Below are 23,206 nucleotides of genomic sequence, written 5' to 3' on the forward strand. Positions count from 1 at the left end.
ATTCATATACACTGCTACAAACCCACAGTTAAGTACTGTGTCACATGCGCAGATTGTGACGGTGGGACCTCCTATTCAACCATTTTGTGTTAGATATTTTCACCTTTCGATTGTCCTCTCCTCTCCTTTACCAGATAATATATGATCCAACACATCATGGTGCTGCGACATCATACTATTATGATCGCGACTACAGAAGAATATTACCATAACATATACTATAGGAAGGAGTGGACTAAAATAATTCATAAAATAATTAATAAGATAAAATATTAGATTAAATTTATAATTTTTTTAAAAATTAATTTATTAATTTTAAAAAATAATTTTTTAAATATAACTATTTTAACCAAATTAAATTAGTTAAAAAAAATCAAATACCTAAGTAAAATAACCACCATCTCAGACAAGCGTGCATATATCTATGGGTTGTTTTGGAAAATTAGTAAAAAGTTGGCATTTGGCTTTTTACCAAATTTTTTGACTTTTTTGAAAGTGATTTGAGAAGTTGGTAAAAAGCTGACTTTTTGCTTTTTAGTTTAATATTTATTTATGGTGTCAAATCAAATTAAAATGACCAAAATACCCTTACCCAACATAAGAGATTTATTTTTTTATTTTTTTTCATAGGCCCTAATTTATAATTTTACGGCTGCGTTTTTGGCACTTGCCAAATGGCTTTTCTGGCGTTTACCATGTTCCCAAAATGGCACTATATATCTGTTTTTGATAACTTGTCATTTCTTTTCTTTTGCCCTTATCTGTTTTTTGTTGTTTTGGTTGGGAATGTTTGTTTTGAGTTGTCTATTTTACCCTTAGCTTGTTTGGAAATTTCTTATTTTGTCCTTTTATTTTGTATAATTTACTAATTATATAACAATTTGAATTAAGGTTTTCTCATAAATATACAAACATTCTGATCAATTGTAAAATATAAATCTTTTATTTTTTAATAAATTACCAATATACCCATAATGTTTATTTAAAATATGAAAGTCTTATAATAATACAAATTACAACTATCGTTTGTTATAAATTTTAATTTAACCCAATAACCAGAAGAAAAAAAAAATAACTACTTTCCTACGCAATAATAAGTTATCAAAATTGTTCATTGAAAAATATTTCTCATATCATTAAAAACTGTTAATTAAATTAATATTTTATTTATTAACAAAATGGTTAACTGAAAGATATTTTTAATATCATTAAAAATTATTAATTAACTTAAGGATTTATTTATTAATAAAATTGATAATTTGTTTATGCAAGTATAATTTATTTATTAATCAAATAGGTCATTTACAAATATACCTATAATGTTTGTTTAAAATATGAATTAGTCCTATAATAATACAATTATAACTATCGTTTGTTATAAATTTTAATTTAACCCAATAATTAGGAAAATAAATAAATAACTACTTTCCTGAGCAATAATAAATTATCAAAATTGTTAATTGAAAAATATTTCTCATGTTATTAAAAAATGTTAATTAACTTAATGCTTTATTTATTAATAAAATAGTTAACTGAAAGATATTTTTTATATTATTAAAAATTGTTAATTGACTTAAGAATTTGTTTATATATGTATTCTCTTTTGCTTATTTATTAGTTCAATTTATTTTTTTTTTTAGATGGGGAATTATCTTATCTCTTTTATATTAAAATGTATATTTTATTTTGTTTATCTTTATGCCTTCACACTTAGCCTTACTAAAAAAGAAAAGAATATAATTATGTTAAAATGACAGGACTTATTATATATTTTTTCTAATAGTTATTATTTATAATACAATTTATATAATTCTATTATAAATCTGGTGATTTATTCTATTTAATTTTATAAAATAATATTCTTATTTTAAAAAATTATTAAAACATAAAACTTTAATATATTGTAATAGCAGCATGTGCATTGCACGAGCCTTTGTAACTAGTATATATATATATATATAAGAACTGCTTAACTCCTTGAGATCCGTCTTTTCTTTTTGATTTTACTCTTTTATTTGGAATAATTTACTAATGGTGGCTTGTAGGTTGAGTGAATGTTTTTTTATAATTACGCAAACATTCTTGGTCAATTATGTAATAGGTTTTTTCGTAATTACGCAAACATTTTTGGTTAATTATGCAATAGGTTTTTTTGTAATTACGCAAACATTTTTAATCAATTATGAAATATAAATATTTTATTTTTTAACAAATTACAAATATATTCAAAACATTTATTTAAAATATGAATCGATTCTATAATATTAGAAATTACAACTATCATTTTTTATAAATTTTAATTTAACACAATATTTAAGAAAAAAAAACTATTCTTCTATATAATAATAAATTATCAAAGTTATTTATTAAAAAATATTTTTCATATCATTAAAACTATTAATTGACTTAATGATTTATTTATAAACAAAATGGTTAACTGAAAAATATTTTTCATATCATTAAAAATTATTAATTTACTTAATGATTTATTATTAATAAAATTGGTTATTTATTATGCGAGTATGATTTATGTATTAATAAAATTAGTCATTTGTATATATATTTTTTCTTCTGTTATTTTATTAGTTCGGTGAATTATCTTAATAGTTTTTTTAGATAGAAGAATTATCTTAATATTTATTTATATTTATCTGTTAAGAAAAGTTACACACCATAAAATTTTTTTAAAAATTCGGAATAAATGTTAAACACTCATAAATTCACCAAAAATGATATGGTAATAGAATTTGAGCCTACATCATTGCGTGTATAACAAATCAAAAAATGATATATATCATACTACATAATTTTATCATATATCTAATAATTTATTCTATTCAATTTCATAGAATAATATTTTAATTTTTTAAAAATTATCAAAATAAAAAATTAAGGGCAAATCACAAACACCCCCTCAAGATTTGATAAAAATACAGATTCCTTCCTAAGGTTTGAGAAATTACAAATTGCACCCTAAGGGTCAAATTTTCATAATAAATTAGGAAAATTAGGGGAGAATCTGTATGAAAATAAAAACTTCAGGGAGCAATTTGTTATAAAAATATAAATTTCAAGAGATAAAATGTAATTTTTCAAACCTCAAGAAAAAATCTGTATTTTCACTAAATCACGAGCGTGTTTGTAATCTGCCCAAAAATTAAATATACTCGTACCTTGCCCTTCTTAAACTTATATATATATATATATATATATATTTAACGACCAATAATCGAAACATATAGATACGAGAGAGAGAGAGAGAGAGAGGGGGAGGGAGCATAATACCAGACTCCGTTCATCTCGCCGGGAATCGGATTCCACCGGCAGCTATTCCGACCATTATCTCCGATCGTACGAACTTTAATCTCTCGAATTGGATGTACTTACATTTGTTATATATTATTGCTGCGTGGTTTACTTTATGGATTACCTACTGGATCTGTTTGGATGATTTTGATCGATTTTGGTGTTTAATTTACTATCTTTGATTGAGTCCCGTATGAATATGATTGCTTTAACGGTGGTCTATGATAAAAAATTTAAAACAAAATTTTTTTTTTTTTTTTTTTGATTGACTATTTTCCGTCTGTTGCAATTCGGGTTTGAACTATGTATAATATTTTGTTTTGCCTCTGATTTGGAGATATTATCTGCTTAATTTTATGGTTTGTTTGTGTATGTGGACTATGTGTGTATGTATTTAGTTCATTTGTGAGGATGTGGAGGATTGCAAGGCAAAAACTTGGAGCTGGAGGATTTCCTGTTCCGGTAGTCTTTCAATCGTATGTTTTGATTTTGAAAAAGGAAGATTTTTTTGCATCTAATAGATAGTATTTAATTTCAGATTTTAGAACAATCCTTGCAGAGGATACAGCAGCCTGCAGTATCCGCGTTGAGATGTTATTCATCTGCTACCAAAGAGGTAGTTGTGGATTATGTTCATTGTGTTGTTCAATTTTTTCGTTTTTCTTTGATGCTTATTTGGTTGTTTAGAGATGTTAGAATTAATTTTATTTCATAAGCTGATTTTTCCTTTTTTGAAAATCATGAAAACATCAATTAGGTTATTGAAAACTTAAAACTTCTCACTTTATTTTTTATTTTTTAAATTTATTTATTGTCAAATACCATGACCAGATTGTAACATGTCCCTTTTCTTTTTATTTCCTTTTTTGTCTGCCTTACAAGAGTTATTTTGAAGTGCTGGAATTGATTACTTCATATGCCAAACCAAATTAAGCTTTGTGTTCCAATGTCCATAATAATCGATTTGGGGGATTTTTACGTGTTGCTTGTTAGGCTACCTGACACACAACCTTCCTCATTTTTTCAAGGCCTGGGACCAGCTCTATATAAAAGATTAAGCACTAAGCATGACAGTGGTGGAGTTGGAATTGATTACTTCAGATGCTTTGCTAAATATGAAATACTAAAAGGGGTATTAATGTCTTACCCAAAAATAAAACAAGAAGGAAAGCAAAACCTGGTGTCATATAGATAGTTAGTTTGTATTGTAGTGTTACTAATTCAATTTATAGAAGTAATCTGAAAATGATATTTTCTTTCTTGTTTTTCTTTCAATTTACTAATTCATGCTTCGAGTTGTGCTGTTTTTCTTTCATAGAAACACTGATATTTTCATGGAAACACTGATATTTACATTCTGGAAATTACTTAAACAGATGACTGTGAGAGATGCTCTAAACTCTGCTCTTGATGAAGAAATGTCTGCTGATCCTAGAGTTTTTTTAATGGGTGAAGAGGTAAGGAATTGTGATTGGGGATTGTTTGGGAATATGCTATTTTAGTAACATTTTGACTTTTTACGAAAAGATGTGCAAAAAAGTAGAGAGGTGATCTAACCCAAAAAAGATAAAAAGACAAAAAGTATGCTATTTTAGGGTTGGTTTGGGATGTCCTAAAAAAGTGCACTTTTTGACTTATTGGTGTGTTTGGGTTGGGTTTGATGTGATGTGTTAGAGAGGTGATGTGATTTAAATAAGATGATATGACTTAAATAAGATAGTGACTTTTTGACTTTTTGGCTTATTTAGTACATGCCAAACTAGCCCTTAGTAGCATCCCAAACTTTTTGACTTTTTAACAAGATTTCACTTTGTTCTTTCCTTATGTGCCCTTTTCTTATTGCAGGTTGGAGAGTACCAAGGTGCATACAAGGTTAGACCTCTCTCTCTCTCTCTCTCTCTCTCTCTCTCTCTCTCTCTATTAAGAATATAGATGATGTCCATGGTCATATAACTGTCAATTTATACTACCTTTGTATAGATTTCCAAAGGGCTCTTGGAGAAGTATGGCCCTGACAGGGTTGTTGATACTCCAATCACAGAGGTGGGACCTATTATTAGACTTGTTATTGCTTGCTCCTTTTGTTAATTTCCATGCTTAACTTACCAAATTATTTTCATTCTCTCTTCTTAGGTAAACTTGATGATTTGAATTCTTGAATTTCTACAATGATGATTGACTTGTGTGTATATACATATGCTTTTTGTTTTTCCATAATTCTTCTGTCTCGTGTATAAATGCTTGTTTTGCAGGCTGGATTTGCAGGCATCGGAGTAGGCGCTGCTTATTATGGTCTTAGGCCTGTTGTGGAGTTTATGACGTTTAATTTTTCAATGCAGGTCAGAGTTGTTTTATATTTTTGTCATCCCCAATACCTTGCAAAGAGAAAATTTCTGATATTCTATTTATATTTGTTTTACTTGGTTGCAATGGTCAAACTTACTTTGGAGCTTTAACTAATAGCTAATTAATTTAAAATCTTGTATCTCAGCACTTGTTGCATATTGAGTTTCTTTTTATAATTTGTTGTGTTCCTTTCTTTTGCACTTAATGTCTCCAAGGGATCTCAATCTTGATTTTGTTGCAGGCAATTGACCACGTCATTAATTCTGCTGCAAAATCAAATTACATGTCTGCTGGCCAAATAAATGTACCTATTGTTTTTAGAGGACCAAATGGTGCTGCTGCTGGCGTAGGTGCCCAACACTCCCAGGTATGGTTCCTCAAGCTTCTTTTGCAAGTGATGGTTCTTTACTCGCTTGGTTGTTTTTTAACAACTAACACGTTATTAAGCGTCATTGCCTTCAGCCTTAAGGTAATATGAGAGATATATATAATTGAAGAGTATTAAATTAGCGTCCAATTTGGACGGTTGCAAACAGTTGTATCATTAAGTTTTCAACCTACCAGTTGTCAATAGGGAGAATGTCAGATTTCTTTTTTTCCTTCTTCATTTTCACTAGGTATTTATTAGGTTTAAGGTTTGAGTACCTCCAAGTCTAATATTTGATTTACACAGTATAGTTTCTTCTTGTGAACATGTTAGAGTTTCTTCATTACTAATCTCAAATATGCTTTCAATGATAAAATTCTATATCAACAACACACATAACCATTGATGACATATATGGAATGTCATGTAGTGTTTCGCAGCATGGTATGGCGCCTGCCCTGGTTTGAAAGTGCTGGCCCCATACTCATCTGAAGATGCTCGTGGACTGCTAAAAGCTGCCATTAGAGACCCTGATCCTGTTGTTTTCCTTGAAAATGAGTTGTTGTGAGTACTCAGTGCAGCATTAAGTTGTAATATATCAAACTTATCCATATAATTATTATCATTATTATTGTCCGATGTGACTTTTGTTCTTCAGATATGGCGAGTCTTTCCCTATTTCGGCAGAAGTTCTTGATTCCAGTTTTTGCCTCCCAATAGGGAAAGCTAAGGTATTTTTCCTTAAGATTATGATAGTTTCTGTGGCTGCTTCTGCCTTCTTGTGTTATTTATTTTATCACGATTCACTATTGTTGTTATTTAAAATTTATTGCCTTCTGTCTCCTAGGTTGAGAGAGAAGGAAAGGATGTCACGATTACAACTTTTTCAAGGATGGTGGGCTATGCTATTGAGGTTTGTCTATGAAACTTTATATAGTTTTTGAGATGTGATCTTTGTCATTTAGAAATATAACCTAACGTTGCTTGTTCCATGGGAGGACAGTGCTTTTGCACAAGAAGTCATCTTAAGTTGAGAAAATGAAGCTATAGTTTGAACTTTAAAAATTTCAGGAGCATCTCTGTATTTGGTATGGTATGCTAACTAGTAACTAGCCCACATTCTACAAGGTGTAGCAGTTTTGATTGTCACTACCACATGGAATACAGAGTTTTAAGGCTTGAATTAGTCTCTATGATCTTGTGACATTGCTTTTAGCTTTGTGGATGAAATTACTTTGAACTGCAGCTAAGCATTCTCATATAGTGGTGCTGTAGTTCCGCAGTAAACACTTTTGTATTCATCTTCGATGAGAACATTAGTGATCTCTGTTGTTTGACATTTCACATCTTTCAAATTCTCGTTTATATTGCCTTTGGTTACAGTTAGTCAAATTTGTGCCCCCCATTTAAATGTAACTGTGTTGTGTGATGTTCAGGCAGCTGATATTCTTGCGAAGGAAGGGATCAGTGCTGAGGTATAAAATACATTAAATGAATATGGTAGTGTTGGTTTAAGACCTTGAATCAATTCAAGTATCAGTTTTAAATATGGTAGTGTTGGTTTACTGCTTAAACAGGTTATAAATCTTCGCTCAATTAGGCCACTAGATAGGGCCACAATCAATGCTTCAGTTCGGAAAACAAGTAGACTGGTGACAGTTGAAGAAGGGTTCCCTCAACATGGTATTGGTGCTGAAATCTGGTCTGTAACTCTTTCGACGTGCTTTCCTCATGCAGAATTTGATTGTGATATATAATTTACATGTACATAGATGGATATACATATACACGCACACATACATAATATTGTTGTTTTGATTATGTTCTTGTTATTTTAAATAGTGCATCAGTTATAGAAGAAAGCTTCATGTATCTTGATGCTCCGGTAGAGAGGATTGCTGGGGCTGATGTTCCCATGCCATATGCTGCTAATCTCGAGAGAATGGCTGTCCCACAGGTTGATATTGTTCTTATTCTCAACTTTGGTTTGATTTTGACTCTAGAATAGTACTTTCATGAACTTCTCGATTTCCAGAATTCGGGTTCTATTTTCTATTCCTACAAAACCCTCCTTAGGCATCATTTGGTTGTGGCTTAAAAGCCAACTTATTGGCTAAAAAAACCTAATTTTGTAAAATAAATCTTAGCTCATTTGGAAACCCATTTTTTGCCGAAAAGCCCACTTTAGTCCCTCTATAATGTCATTAGAATAGCCACAAAAAGTTAAAAATGTGTCAAACAAATTAGTTTTTTTTCATTTTTTATATATATATTTTTTTAGCATTAAATTTTGTTTCGCTTGTTTTTAGCCAATAAACTAGTTTTTTAACAAACTCCAAAAGAAGCCCATATGATGTTGAGTGGGTGACCTGAGTAATGTTAATATGTAGCACGGCCAACCCTATGGCCAAAGCAATAGTAGCTTTTGGTGAAGCATTTTATATTTCTAAACCACCAGACCGTTCTAAAAATGCTTTTGCTCAGCCTAACAACTTTCTCATTTGTTTGGTTTGTTGGTTTTTGAATCTTCAAGGTTGAAGATATTGTTCGTGCAGCAAAAAGAGTATGCTACAGATCCGTTCCTATGGCTGCAACAGCTTGACCATAGCATAAGGGTCCAGAACTCTTCCAAGTCTATTTGTGATGTACCTTTTAATATTTGTTTTTGCAGTTATATCTTACATGGCAATGGTTGTGTATGTTGCTGGTTCTTTTGGGGAGCAAGGTTGTAGATTTTTTTATTATTATATTGCCTTGAATTAGGGGTGGAACTACTTGTTAAACCACACAAGAGAGAGATAATGGTGGGAATTTTGTTGTGTTTTGTTTGACAATCAACATTTTCAATGAGTTGAACTCCCATTGATTTGCCGCACAATGTGATGAACTGTACATATGCTTTTGTTGGCACCCTTGTATTCTTGTTGGCACAATATAAATTTTTTTTTTTTTTTTAAAAAAAAACAATAAAATAAAATTGTGAAATGGACGGGGTTGTTCACTGGGCTGGCCTTGACTTTTTTTTTTTTTTTCTTTTTTTTTTTTTTTTTTTTTTTTTTTAGCCTAGGCAAACTCCAAAATTATTTCATAGTAACCATAGAAAGTTTGTTTGCATGTATAATTACTAAATTATGTACTTAAAATTTACTTATAAGGATTAAGATATAAAAAAAATATTATAAGAACTCAAAAAGATAAAAATATGATCATCTTGCTTTATAATTTAACAAAATTTAATTTACAACTAAAAAACCATAAAGCAAAATTTAAAATTATAATACTAAATAAAAGTTGAATTAATTGCATTGCATCCATTACATTTTAAATAACTCAAAAATTTTAATTATTTTATCAATTAGTGCACCATTACAAAATTTGATTAGACTCATGCCGACCTTAGATTCCGTGGTATTATTATTTATTAATTATTCCTTTTTTATGGGCTGCTTTTTGAAGTCAATAAGTATTTTTTTTTTTATTTTATAAATAATATTTGTGGTAGAATGAAGACAAGAATCAAGAGTCTATAAATAAAACCAGGCTTTGTTGACCAGACTGGTCTTCCCTCTCTAGAAAAACAAACAAACAAACAAAAAAAAGATCGATCTATGAATGAAGGTTTGAAATTCTAGAAATGCAGTAATTAAATAAAATTATAGAAAGTTTAAAAGATTTAATCGGCGATGCTAGGGGCGAATGCCTCGACAATTTCTCTCTCTTTTGTTTTTGTTTTTGATTTTCTATTTGTTGTTGCTGTTGCTGTTGGTTGTTGTTTTTTTTTTTTTTTTTCCCAAAGGATGGTTATGTGTAGGGGTGTACCAGAAAATTAGATATTTCACACCTATTCAGCCTGAGTTAGATTGGTTGGGTGATAAAATTGACTAATCAAATTATGCTTTTTGAAATTTGTTAATTCTATATAATTTTGTACGAGTCTTTGCTTATTGAAATAAAAATATAAGAGAGACTCGTACAAAATCATATGGAATTAACAAATTTTAACCAGTAGCATAACTGATCAGTCAATTTTATAATCCAACCAATCCAACTCAACTCAACTCACTCACCTTATCAAACCACACAGGTTGAATAGGTACGGAATGTCTAATTTTTTAATGAAAAATGTGGCAGACCCCACCCTCCAAGGACCCCAGTGACCCCCAATCCACGTGGCTGTGGGTGATTGGAAGGAAAGAAAAAAAAAATTTTTGACTGACCAATGAAAAAAAATTGGGAGAGCTAGGGGTGTCGCACTGGGAGTCCCTAACACCGTTGTTTTTTAATACACCTATGCACATAAAAATAAAATAAAATAAAATAAAAAAATGTGAGAATCGAGGCATTCTAGCCTCACAATTCAAGGCCCAAACATTTCGCTATTACAATTGTTGAATAGCTTACCTTATTATTTACTTTCTTTTTAAATTTATCAAAGAGGTCCGAGTAAACAAAACCCACATGAGAATATGGAAACTTGGTAATAATATAGGTATAGCAGAAGGATTGAAAGTGTTGCCGGCAAATGGGTAGACTGCTCTCATTCTAAGTTGACTCTCCCTAATTCCCCCATGAATGCTTCAACGCGCTTTGTCTCTCTCTCTCTCTCTCTCTCTCTCTCTCTCTCTCTCTCTCTCTCAAGCTTAAACCCATCTTTGGGGCTCCCATGAGACACGTTACCTTGGCTAGAAAAATTTGTTTATAAATACAACATCAAAATAAAATTATAAATTATAATTATTGAATTAATTTATTTCGTAATAAATAATAGGGGATTTTTTTTTAAGGTCCCTAATAATAACAATTTAGAGGCTAAAGGACACACAAAAAGATAGTGATGCCTCACGTCCCTGAAGCAACTTGGCGCGCGTTTTTAATTATTTTGTGGACCAAAATACCCTCGCCAAAATCAACACAGAACCAAACTCATTCCGACGTCTCAGTTACATTCCAAACATCCAGCATCTTCACGAACAGAAGACCAGCAGAATTAGGGTTTCAACATCATCTGCACCATCGACATTACAGCTTCGTTATCCTCTCCAAAGATCATTCCCATTCCTTCCTCACAAATTTCTCTGACCTACGTTAAAGCTTCGTTTTCACGGCTTATCATCATCTCAGTCCATCTTCGTCACGTCGCATCTTCATCGCGGACCATATCAGCTCATCATTCAAGTTTCATCCTAACTCTGGTCAGTTTTTCTACAATACAACTAGATTTTCTCTGGAAACACAGTTAATAGCATTTTATAATAACCTTTCATAAATTAGGGTTTCAATTTCGTAATAAAAAGCTACCTGCATTTGAAAAAATTTATTTCTGTGTATTTTGAACATATTCTTCAACATGTTTGTTTGATTTTATCTGTAAATTTCTCTGGCATTTGAATTTCTCTGATTTTTTATTATTGTAATTTTGTTCTTTCAATTTTCTCTGCTTTGTAAATTTCTCTGGAATATGTATCCTTCTCTGCAATGTCAATTACACTCTTGCCTCTGTCTTAAGTTTCTCTGGTATTTATAATTTTCTCTGCCATATGTACTATGAGAAAAAGTTATTTCTCTGAATTTTGATCTTATTCTTGAATATGTTTCTGTCATTTTGTATCTGAATTTCTCTGCTTTGTAAATTTCTCTGGAATATGTATCCTTCTCTGCAATGTCAATTACACTCTTGCCTCTGTCTTAAGTTTCTCTGGTATTTATAATTTTCTCTGGAATGAATGTTTCTTCTTGGAATTTTCTCTGCCATATGTACTATGAGAAAAAGTTATTTCTCTGAATTTTGATCTTATTCTTGAATATGTTTCTGTCATTTTGTATCTGAATTTCTCTGCTTTGTAAATTTCTCTGGAATATGTATCCTTCTCTGCAATGTCAATTACACTCTTGCCTCTGTCTTAAGTTTCTCTGGTATTTACAATTTTCTCTGACCACATCGCACCACTTTCCTCCCTTGTGTCTTTGTCATTTTAAATTTTCTCTGGAATTTTAATATTGTGGACTGGAATGAATGTTTCTTCTTGGAATTTTCTCTGCCATATGTACTTTGAGAAAAAGTTATTTCTCTGAATTTTAATCTTATTCTTGAATATGTTTTGTCATTTTGTCTCTGAATATCTCTGCTTTGTAAATTTCTCTGGAATATGTATCCTTCTCTGCAATGTCAATTACACTCTTGCCCCTGTCTAAGTTTCTCTGGTATTTATAATTTTCTCTGACCACATCGCACCACTTTCCTCCATTGAGTGTCTCTATCATGGTTAATTTTCTCTGCTTGTGTATGTAAATTTTTCTTGCATTTTAATATTATGAATTGAAATTTTCTCTGGAATGGAAATTTCCTCAAGAATGTGTAATTTTTTCCAGAATGTGCATTTTTCTCTGGTATGTTTATTTTGTTCAATTCTTGATTTCAATAGGGTATACTTCTCAGTGCCATGTTTACATTACTTTGTTTATTTTATCTTTGCTAATTGTGGAATGCAAATTTTCTTTCACTTGCCATGTTTACTTTTTTCTATCATTCATTTTCTCTGGTATGTTTACTTCTATCTGTAATTTAAACAATTATTGAAAATTTCTCTCCCATGTTTATGATGCTGAGTTGATTTTCTCTGACATGTCAAAATTTCTGTAATTTTCCCTTATCTGTAATTTTCTCTGCATCTCCAATTTTCTCCCTTATCTGTAATTTTCTCTGACATTTCCATTTTTCTCTGGGATTTAATGTTGACATCTCTATGCTTTAATCATTGTCTAGAAATGGCAAAACGTAAAGGCAGCGAAACACCGGAAACACCAAGCAAAAAACAGAAACTGTCTCAGTCTTCTTATGCACTAGGATCAAAAACCAGCAGCAAAACACTAGAAACACCAAGGAAGCAAGAACAACTCTCTCAGTCCTCTTATCATCTAAGATCAAAAACCAGCAATAAAACACCACAAACTCCTTCCCAAAACACACAAGTCCAAGCTGATGAAGCAACTAGCATCCAGATGAGTACCCCAACTTCAAAAGACTCAAGCTCAAGGGGGAAAAAACCTGTTAAACTCTACAGAAAGAGAGCTCACTACAGCATTCAATACCGATCCAACCTGTCATCTGTCGTCTCCTTCTTTCAAACACTTAAATTCAGTTCAAAACATCTTCTAGAGCTTCAAAAGACCCCATTCTGGTATTTGATTCAAGCTCTAACCACTGGAAGGATGGATCCAAAGAAATCTAGGAAATCTGATGATGATGTAGTTGCCATAATCCAATGTTACAATGAAAAAACAAAAGCATTCACAGTTGGGAAGAAGAACCTGACCTTTACAACAAATGACATGACCTTGATTTTTGGTTTGGAAGGAGGTAAAGGAGCCATGTCATTAAGATACTCTAAAAAGCCAAAATCTGCATTCCTCAGGAGAAGATTCCAAAAGGACACAAGGCTCACTGGTCCTGTTCTTAAAAATGCCTTGGTCAAAGCAATGAAAGGCAAGCAACCAACTGACTTCAAAGATGTAGCAATCATTGTTACATTGTACTTGTGTCTCACCCTATTTTTTGCAACAAGTGGGAATTCAATAGGTTGGGTTTTTATAAAGTATGTGGAACCTCTTGAATCAATGAAACAGTATGATTGGCCGAAAGCAATCACATCAACATTGATTGATTCTATCATGGCATTGCATAGAACTCCAGAAAAAGTTACGGGGTGTGTCATTGCATTGCTGGTAAGTATAATATCCATTCAAATTTGCAGTTATCATACTTACAAATTTGTGCGTTTACAAAATTTTATTTACTTTCATTTTCATCACAGTATTGGCTATGTGAACATGCAACTATCATTGACTCAGAAGACAGTAACACAACAGACTTCCCAAGATGTGCCAAGTGGAACCTTCAAACCTTGACAAAACAGCTGCAGAAGACACCAGTCCACTCTCTTGCACCTCGACAGGTTAGATTCCTATTGCTACCGAAATCCCAGTGAAATTTCAAAAATTTCTCTGACTACTGCTTTGTTTCCCTCCTTATGCATTGATTGATTAAGATTAATTTTCTCTGAAATATCAATTTCTGTTTTCTTCTTTGTTAACCACTGGTCTATTTCTGCCATTGTAATCAATTTTCTCTCCCAACCAAATTTCTCTGACCACAATTGTAACACATTAACTTATATGCCCTGATTCATTTTCTCTAATATCTGAATTATGTTCTTTGTCACATAATTTTCTCTGGCCCATCAAATTTTATCTCCTTGTGTGTAATTTTCTCTGCCCATAACTTGTGTGCCTTGCATCTTTGATTAACACTGTTTATTTCTACCCTTCTAATGAATTTTCACTGGAATTCAAATTTCTCTGACACAAATATAGTAAAACATTAACTTATAAACACTGTTTATTTCACTGTTTCATAATTTTCTCTGCCCCATACAATTAACTCCATGCCTCTAATTTTCTCTGGCCCAATACAATTTTCTCTGAAGTTTGTTTCCAATTAGTATCATTTAGATGAATTTTATTTTCCTTATTTGAATTTTTTCTCTGAGTGAATTTTGTAACATTTCTCTAATAAAAGAGTCTCCTGTTACAGATTGATAACAAGCAGCTAGTCAAAAACCCATCTGAGGAGTTTTGTCTTGGCAAAAAGACAAAGAAAGAATTAAAAAAGGCAATTGTCATATTCAAGGAGAAATTACAAGATCCATCTGAAGATGGAGGGAATGAACAAAAAGAAGAAGAAACCACCAAAGAAACCAGCAATGGACAAGAACATCAAGCAAGCAGCACAGAAGAAGAAACCACCAAAGAAAGTGAAGAAATAGAACCAGAAGACAAAGAACAAAATGAACAGAAAGAAAATGATGAAGAAAGTGATGAAGAAGAAAATAATGAGCAGATGGACCAACAACATGATGAAGAAAGTGATGAAGAAGAAAATGAACAGAAAGAAAGTGAACAAGAAGATGAAGATGAAGATGAACAAGAAGAAGAGAACAAGGATGAAAGTGATGAAGAAGAAAATAATGAGCAGATGGACCAACAACATGATGGCATTTGTGGCTCAACAATGCATCAGCCTGAAGAATTTGAGGAATCAAAGGATGCCCAAATTGCTGATCTACGTCAAAGACTGAAGGCACTGTCTCAATCTAAAAAAGAAGAAGACAGAAATTGGATGGAATTACTTGCTGAAAAGGATATTTCAATAAGAATCCTGACATCACATAACTCAGAACTTCAAGAAAAAGAAAGCACAATCCGAATGAAACTAAGGATGTTGGAGGTTGAAAAAGCAGATGATGCAAAAACAATTCAACAGTTGAGGTGTTCAAATTCGGAGCTTGAAACTGAAAATGCCAAATTGCATGAACAAGTTCAAGAACTATCTGTCCAACTAGCAACACAACCATACCGAACACCAACACAACTTCAACCACAAGGTCAGTGAAAATCTTGAGCCACAAAAAGTTATGTCCTTGTGCCATCATAACTCAGAGAAATTTCTATTTATTATAATTTTCTCTGTCATTGGTAATTTTCTCTGGAAGTTATATCTCTCTCAACACATTAGTTATATTTCTACTGCTCATTTCATTTCTCTGTATATTTTCTTATTCCATTTTTGGGGCTTGTTTGATTTTCACTGTGTATAGTTGGAATCCAACTGGAACAACAACCAACAACCCAACAAGAGCAAATCCCACACAAACAACAACCGAAACAAAAGAAGAAACTCTATGGTAACTACAAAATATTGAATTAAATAAATTTACATATTGAAATATCATCTGTTGCTTCAGAGAAATTTCACTTTTCCTAATACTTTCACTGCCTACAGTCAAAAAAGATCCAACCTCAATGATAAAAAATTTAAAGGCAAAAGAAAGGAAGGAAAAGCAGCATGATCCAGAATTCCAATATCCAAAAGTTGCGAAAGTGACTAGAGCTTCAAAACAAGCTGCAAAACAAGTTGAGCAAAGCACAAAGGACAAAGAAGTGCTTGATGCTGATGCATACGTCTTGCCTCAACCTATAAGCATCACAAAATCTTGGGTCTTTCCACAAACTCTTCCCATTTCAAGATTGATAAAAGATCACATAAAAGACATCTTGCAGCACATATCAAATGTGTCTGGGCTTGAGTAAGTACAACAAACAAAATAGAACATAACAAACAACAAATTACAAACTTATGTTGCATTAACAACAATTCAATCCCTTCTTTGTCATCTTGTAGAGCTTTAATTTGGACAAGTGAGTTGAATATCATTACCTTTGAAGACATTGGAAACCTCATAAAGCAAAAAGAAATTGCCAACAATGTAAGTCTTTCCCTTTCATCAACATTTCTCTGCAATGTTCCATCAGCCTTTATAAAACAAATATTACAATTATAGATCATATTTTTCAGGTCATTGATGGCTATGGAGAGATCCTTTTGGCTGACCAAATCAGAGAGAAACAACAACCAACCTCATTTTTTTTCACATCCATGTGCTTAGTATGTTACTACTATTTTATTTGATTTTCTCTGGAATTTACTTTCTACTTTCTCTTCTTAATATACTTCTTGAAGTCAGTTGTGTCACTAACAAAACCATTTTTTGATTTTCTCTGAGCACAGAATTTCATCAACATGACAGAAAATCAAAGTTTTCGAGTGTCCTTATTTGACAAGCATATTGAAACAGCATGGAGGAACTATAGGTTCCTCCATTTCCCAATAAATACTGGAGGTAATGAGAAGTCCACACATGGAAATCACTGGACCTTGCTTGTCCTGGACAAACAAGACAATTTATGGAGGTTCTACAACTCATTGAGGCCAAGGAGGGATGATGCAGAAGACAAATATGTCAAAGATGCAAAACAATTGGTAACGAGTGCAAATTTCTCTGATCCATCATCATCTTTATGTGATGATAATTTTCATAGAATCCCATTGACTTGTCCGTAAATTTCTCTCTTATATAAAAATTATTTTTTTGCAGCAAGATTACGTGGAGAATTTTCTGAAAGCTTGTCTTGAAAGAGACGCTCAATCACAACCCTCTTTCAAATTAATTAACTCACAAAATACAAGTTATGACTTTGAGTATGTCAACAATGCTCCACAACAAGAAAGCGATTCGTAAGTTTCATACATCTATAAATAAGATAATTTCTGTTGCATGTTTCTTAAAACTAACCATACCTATAATTTGTATGCAGTCTGGATTGTGGCCTCTTCGTCTGCTATATAATGAAACAATATAGCAAGCATGAACCTATCAAATCCAAATTATCCACACAAGAGATAAGGTTGATGAGGGCAGAACTCATAGAGAGATTTGTGACCGAAGTTGGCAGGTCATGGACTGAACCAATTGAAATACCCCCAGAAGAACCACAAATGTAATAGTGAAACTAGTGAAAGGAAGACAATGTACATATCCACACAGAGAAAATTGTCTCACATATATGTATATATCCTTTCTTGTTCATACATTGAAGGAATGATGATCCTTGACGTATATGTATATATCCTTTCTTGACTAATCTAAATTTCATTTTTTTTTTTATTTCGACTAATGTAAATTTCAACAATTGTCTACCAGAGAAAATTGTCTGCAGAAATTTCTCTGGTATAAACTACCAGAAATTCACAGAGAAATTTAACTTGTATCGTCCCAAGGGGATGCCTATATGATCATGTAATCTGTAAAACTTTGTGTTGGTACAAAACAATCATCAAACTCAACAAAACACAAAGCACACAATAATTTTATCTGCCACTGGAAAATTTCATTGCATGAGTTTCAAATTTCAGACCACAATGCCCATATAGTTTTCTCTGTTGGTGAAAAATTTCTCTGGATGAAAATTTCTCTGGCTTTGACACAAATTTCTGAGTTCAAGTGAGTCCAGAGAAATTCTATCCTGGTCCAGAGAAATTCTCAACTCAGAGAAATTTTTTGAATCCTCTGTCTGCTGTGCACATTTCTTGAAACGACTGATATGAAGCTACCAGAAATTTACAGATAAATTTAACTCCTATCTCACCAAAGAAGGTGCCTATATGATCATTCAATCTCTAATGCACTGTGTTAGTACAAAACAATTATCAAATTGAAAAAACACAATCCACACAGTACTTTAGTCTGCCATTGTCAAATTTATGTGGATGAATATGAAGCTTCAAAACACAACACACAGAATTTTCTCTGCCATAGGAAAATTTCTCTGGATGAATTTTACAGGTACTACAAACCCACTGCCTATAGTATATATCAACAAACACACTTTAACTCATATTGAATAATTTCTCTGGATGAATTTGATTGATATTATTATATACACTGTCCAAAAAATAAATTTCACAAAACAAAATACACAAAGTAATCATCAAATGTATTATTCCATCAATAAAATGTATAATCCTCAACTATTTAACAAAGGTTCCTTGCATGTCCTCTTATTATGGTGACCAATACTCTCACAGCGACTACACTTAATCACCCTTTTAAACTCTCCAGTAGAAGCAATTCTGTTCTTCTTCGGCCTCCCAGCAGGTCTCTTGCTCAATGGAGGTAAAATCATAGCATCTTCAATGCTACACACAGGTTTTTCAACAGTTGGAACTGGGCCAATCGAAAAGGAGTATGCTTGACGATACATATCAGCATGAAAAAATGGTTCAACAAATGAATTCAAATTCTTTCCACTCCTAAAAATTGCAGCAACAGCATGTTGACATGGATACCCATTTATTTCCCATTTTCGACATGAACAAGTTCTCAACCCAAGATCAACCATAACCGAAGGAAAACAATGCACTTCAAAGACATTATCAGATGATAAACTCACATTCCATGTCCTCCCGTCCAAAAAAGACTTCTCCAACACACTATCCATACGAGGACACAAAATTTTATTCCATTTACTAGAGAACAGCCTCCTATCAGACCTCATATTCATGATTTGCAACCGTATCATGTCCACCAAATTTGTTATTGGCAAGTGCCGAGCTTCTCGTATCCATGAATTGAATGACTCAGCAACATTTGAATACATCTCACCATAACGTTTCCCTGCAAAATATGCATCACTCCAATTTTCATATGGTAAACTTCTCAAGAAAACACTCACAATGTCTCCTCCCTCACTTTTTAACTCATTTAACTTGAAATGAAATGATGCCTTTGTTGGAGCATATGCACATTCTGAAAACTTGGACACAATCGTCTCCCTAACCAAATTTGTGTTTCCACATGACAACTTATCCCTCAAATTTCTCTTTAGATGTTCCAGACAAAATCCATGAAAGCAGTTAGGGAAAAACCTAGCAATTCCCTCCACAATTCCACAATGTCGATCTGATATGAAACTTATCACCCTTTCTGATCCTAATACTCCATATAAATGTTCAAGAAACCAACACCAATTGTCTTTATTCTCAGCATCAACAACAGCAAAAGCTACAGGAAAAAAACCTACAAAACAAATAGGAACAAGCATATTAGGTACGCACATGCAGAGAAAAATAGAACAATAAACATCCAGAGAAAATTCACACATTGGCAACATCCAGAGAAAATTGAATAAGTGACCAGCTACAGAGAAAATTCACACAATCATAATATACAGAGAAAATTCACTTAGTGACCACCTACAAAACAACAGAGAAAAATAGAACAATAAAACAACAAGAGAAGTTTGACACTGCCAACATCCAGAGAAAATTCACACATTGGCAACATCCAGAGAAAATTGACTTAGTGACCAGCTACAGAGAAAATTCACACAATCATAATATACAGAGAAAATTCACTTAGTGACCACCTACAGATACAATTCACACAATGACAACATCCAGAGAAAATTCATACACTGACAAAAATCCATTGAAAATTCTCACAGTGGCCACAACAATAGAAAATCCACACAGTGGCCAAAACCAGAGAAAATTCACATTCACTCAATTCCTACATGTATAGAAAATTCACATACTTAGATAAAAATAGATATATTTACAATTACCTTCATTCCCATCTTTCCCCGTTGCAGCAAGCATAACTCCTTTGTATCGTCCTTTCAAAAATGTTCCATCAAGAAAAAGCAATGACCGACAATATTTGAAACCAGCAATGCATGCATGAAAAGCCACAAACACTCTTTTGAAACGCTTGTTATCTTCAAAATCTAACTCAAAACGACTCCCTGGATTGTTCTTCAATGCCTCATCAAAATACCACCGTAATTGATCAAATGACAAACAAGAATCCCCATATGTACTACATTTTGCTTTCTCAACACTCAACCAACCACAGTTATAACTAATTGAGACCCCATACTTGTCTTTCATTCCTTTCACAACATCCACTGGACGAGTTAAAGGTTTTGCACTTACCTCTTCAAGTATCAGCCCAGAAACCAAGCTGGAAGTCATCCTCGAATGTTTACTCGTACGAACCGCCACACCACACGTATGTTCATTGTTCAAAGTCCTTATGTAGAAGAACCCATTTGTTTTTTCAACAGAAGCATGTACACGCCACATACATCCCCTTGATTCCTTATATGCACATTCTGCCGTAACCCTCAGCTTGTCATTTTTAACATACGTAAACTGAAAACCAACCTCAATAGCATACTTGCATAAAAAAGTACGGAACTCAACCACACCACCCTCAAACTTTTGTCCAACACTCGTAATATTATTCCGCCAACTAGCCGACAATAACACCTTTTCTTGGTGAGAACAAAACTTAGAGAGTGAATTCCTTTCAACATCCACCAGCCTATCACACTCACCATCCACAACATCTACCCAATTAGACCCCACTTCATCCTCTTCATCAGAAGTACTACATCTACTAACTGAAACATCAACTATATCAACACCGCGTGCACAAACAACCCTCAACATATTCAGAAAATCAATATTATTTCGAACCATACAATTCGGATGGCCCAAAATAGAATATGAAATACACATAGTCTCAGGTTTCAAATTCTCCCATGTTTTACACAAAATGCCAACCAATTCCTCAAAATTCAATTCGCATGAAACATTAATGACAATAGTATCATAACCATATTTGCACAGCAACAACACTGCACTGTCCATTAAAACTGAAACAAAAAACAACAAAAAAAATCACACAAACACTTCACAATAACAACATCTCTGGTCAGAGAAATTTCTAAAAATTATAATTTTCTCTGAACTTAAAATAAAACTCCAAAGACATCTACAAACTGATATTCACCTTCAAGATGATAAAAAACAAAATCACAGAAACTTAATGAATCACAGAGAAATTACTGCTAACAATTAAACACAATTATAGAAAAAAAAATCACATAGAATACAAGTCCAGAGAAATACTTTTCTCTGAACTACAAACTGAAAGTGAGTAACAAACTTACAATTTTCTCTGAACTACAAATACAAGTATAGAGAAATTTATGAACTTACATTGACTTTCTCATATTCTATCTCCATTACAAACTTCTAATAATATGTCCATATACACTTATAATTTCCTCTGGACTACACAAACAATAGTGCAGAAAATGAAATTTCTCTGGTTTGAAAAAACATAGAACACAACTATAATTCATCATCATGTTGATAAAAAACAGAGCACCAAAAATGAACTCTAAACATCAAAATCACCTACACTGTCAACACTATCTGAAATTGATCAAAAAAACAAAGAATGAAAAATTAATTCCAAAAATAAAAATCAACTCTATCAAGCTGGCCTCTCTCTAAACAAAAATCAAAATACATTTGGAATCTAAATCGAAAACAAACCTAATCCAACTCAACTCAAAAACCTACGCGATCAACACACTGTCAACACTCTTTCAAATTGATTAAAAAACAAATAATAAAAAATTAATTCCAAAAATAAAAATCAACTCTATCAAGCTGGCCTCTCTCTACACAAAAATTCAAAACAAATATCAAAATGCATGTGCTATCTCCATCGAAAACAAACCTGATTCAACTCCACTGAAAATCTACGCGATCAATACACTATCACACCACTGAAATCTCCGACGAAATCTCCAACAAAATCTACACGATCGTAGCAATCTTTCTCGTCAACTCCACTGAAATCTCCGAAGAAATCTCCACTGAAATCTCCGACGAAAACTCCGACAAAATCTCCCCTTCAAATTCGGTTTCCAAAATGTATCAGTTAACTCAACCATATAATATTCAAACAAAACAAATTTATGTTATAAAGGAAGGGTAATTTAGGTACTTTATAACCTAAAATAAATTTGAGGGACCTTAGCCATCAAAACATATTATAAAGGACCTCTCCTCATATCAAAAGTAGAGGAGGGACCTTAGGCCAATTTTCCCTAAATAATATGTATGCTTGAAAAAAAAAAACAAAACCATAATATTGTTTAAAATAGCTAATAATTATTTCATAAATTACAAGAAGTGAGATTTTTATTTTCACATTAAAAGTATTTAATTCTTAAATTTATCCATACTGATGTGGATTCTTTTATGAAGATCGTTATTGATTTATTTTACCAATTAATTCCTATTTCCTTGTAAGTAAATTATAAGTAATATTTTAATGGTGCCAAGCTTTTTTTTTTTTATCATATTATATAGAATTTAAATTTGTTCTCACATTTTGAGAGTGTATAGATAAAACACAAAATTTTATAGTTAAAAATGGTAGACCTTTCATTAAAAGAATTATTGACTTCACTTAAAATTATGAATCTTGTTATTTTGAATCAATCAAAAATTGTAACATTTCAATAATGTGTGAAATGGAGTTACTTTCATTTATGATATAAATTTATAAATAATTTTTTAAAATACTCATTATCTCTTATCATAGAACAAAATATAACATTCTTCTATGTTGGACACAATACTCTCAAATAAAATAAAAAAAAATTATCTAATATATATTTTTTCTTTCAAAGAATAACTCTATTAAAATATTCTTTTTTTTCAAACTAATTATTTCTCATGATATTTTAGGTGAGAGTCAAATTCAAATATCAAGTCTCAATTTCCGAAAATGTTGGGTTAGGCTGGATTGGTTAGAGAGATTAAATAAATAAAAAAAATTAATATTAATAGAAAACCAAAATTGAAAACCACGTGAGAAGAAAAGAAACATCACATTAAAAATTTTATAAATTTTTTGTTTATAATAT

General features: G+C 32.0%; 3 protein-coding genes across 7 annotated transcripts; 2 read left to right on the plus strand and 1 right to left on the minus strand.

Annotated features, from left to right (window-relative positions):
• Positions 1–3,171: 3,171 nt before the first annotated feature.
• LOC114266618 (pyruvate dehydrogenase E1 component subunit beta-1, mitochondrial) lies at positions 3,172–8,897 on the plus strand. Of its 4 annotated transcripts, XM_028207541.2 has the most exons (15): positions 3,172–3,351; positions 3,705–3,768; positions 3,845–3,922; positions 4,683–4,763; positions 5,152–5,178; positions 5,287–5,349; positions 5,559–5,645; positions 5,894–6,019; positions 6,450–6,583; positions 6,678–6,750; positions 6,867–6,932; positions 7,456–7,494; positions 7,597–7,721; positions 7,862–7,976; positions 8,553–8,897. In XM_028207541.2, exons 2-15 carry the CDS (start codon positions 3,718–3,720, stop codon positions 8,619–8,621), a joined length of 1,134 nt encoding a protein of 377 aa, XP_028063342.2. In that variant the 5' UTR covers positions 3,172–3,351; positions 3,705–3,717; the 3' UTR covers positions 8,622–8,897. The 4 variants fall into 4 exon arrangements, with proteins under 4 accessions (XP_028063342.2, XP_028063343.2, XP_028063344.2 ...); XM_028207542.2 differs by lacking the exon at positions 5,287–5,349 and having other exon boundaries at positions 3,191–3,351; XM_028207543.2 differs by lacking the exons at positions 3,705–3,768; positions 3,845–3,922 and having other exon boundaries at positions 3,213–3,351.
• A 1,894-nt stretch (positions 8,898–10,791) lies between these two features.
• Positions 10,792–17,557, plus strand: LOC145791208 (uncharacterized). The gene is made up of 11 exons (XM_082871493.1): positions 10,792–11,211; positions 12,783–13,741; positions 13,831–13,971; positions 14,610–15,459; positions 15,673–15,759; positions 15,858–16,161; positions 16,257–16,341; positions 16,431–16,520; positions 16,644–16,895; positions 17,011–17,150; positions 17,231–17,557. The coding sequence occupies exons 2-11, from the start codon at positions 12,785–12,787 to the stop codon at positions 17,415–17,417; spliced, it is 3,093 nt and encodes a 1,030-aa protein (XP_082727619.1). The 5' UTR covers positions 10,792–11,211; positions 12,783–12,784; the 3' UTR covers positions 17,418–17,557.
• A 757-nt stretch (positions 17,558–18,314) lies between these two features.
• LOC145791209 (uncharacterized) lies at positions 18,315–22,143 on the minus strand. 2 transcript variants are annotated; one of them, XM_082871494.1, is made up of 2 exons: positions 20,039–21,260; positions 18,315–19,491 (listed from the first exon to the last, which is right to left on the minus strand). In XM_082871494.1, the coding sequence occupies exons 1-2, from the start codon at positions 21,126–21,128 to the stop codon at positions 18,440–18,442; spliced, it is 2,142 nt and encodes a 713-aa protein (XP_082727620.1). In that variant the 5' UTR covers positions 21,129–21,260; the 3' UTR covers positions 18,315–18,439. The 2 variants fall into 2 exon arrangements, 1 of the variants encoding a protein (XP_082727620.1); XR_014331089.1 differs by lacking the exon at positions 20,039–21,260 and adding an exon at positions 22,009–22,143 and having other exon boundaries at positions 19,352–19,491.
• Between the last annotated feature and the right edge of the window lie 1,063 nt (positions 22,144–23,206).

Source organism: Camellia sinensis, chromosome 5, assembly GCF_055761805.1.
Source record: "Camellia sinensis isolate YWXY chromosome 5, ASM5576180v1, whole genome shotgun sequence".
NCBI lineage: Eukaryota > Viridiplantae > Streptophyta > Magnoliopsida > Ericales > Theaceae > Camellia > Camellia sinensis.

Excerpts from the sequence above, each read along its gene's own strand:
- LOC114266618 (XM_028207541.2), top strand. The coding sequence starts at position 3,718 with ATGTGGAGGATTGCAAGGCAAAAACTTGGAGCTGGAGGATTTCCTGTT. Across the intron at positions 4,764-5,151 it reads TTTTTTTAATGGGTGAAGAG|GTTGGAGAGTACCAAGGTGC; the intron begins GTAAGGAATTGT and ends TTCTTATTGCAG. Across the intron at positions 6,020-6,449 it reads TAGGTGCCCAACACTCCCAG|TGTTTCGCAGCATGGTATGG; the intron begins GTATGGTTCCTC and ends AATGTCATGTAG.
- LOC145791208 (XM_082871493.1), top strand. The coding sequence starts at position 12,785 with ATGGCAAAACGTAAAGGCAGCGAAACACCGGAAACACCAAGCAAAAAA. Across the intron at positions 16,162-16,256 it reads TCAAATGTGTCTGGGCTTGA|AGCTTTAATTTGGACAAGTG; the intron begins GTAAGTACAACA and ends GTCATCTTGTAG. Across the intron at positions 17,151-17,230 it reads CCACAACAAGAAAGCGATTC|TCTGGATTGTGGCCTCTTCG; the intron begins GTAAGTTTCATA and ends ATTTGTATGCAG.
- LOC145791209 (XM_082871494.1), bottom strand. The coding sequence starts at position 21,128 with ATGGACAGTGCAGTGTTGTTGCTGTGCAAATATGGTTATGATACTATT. Across the intron at positions 19,492-20,038 it reads GGGGAAAGATGGGAATGAAG|GTTTTTTTCCTGTAGCTTTT; the intron begins GTAATTGTAAAT and ends TTTGTTTTGTAG.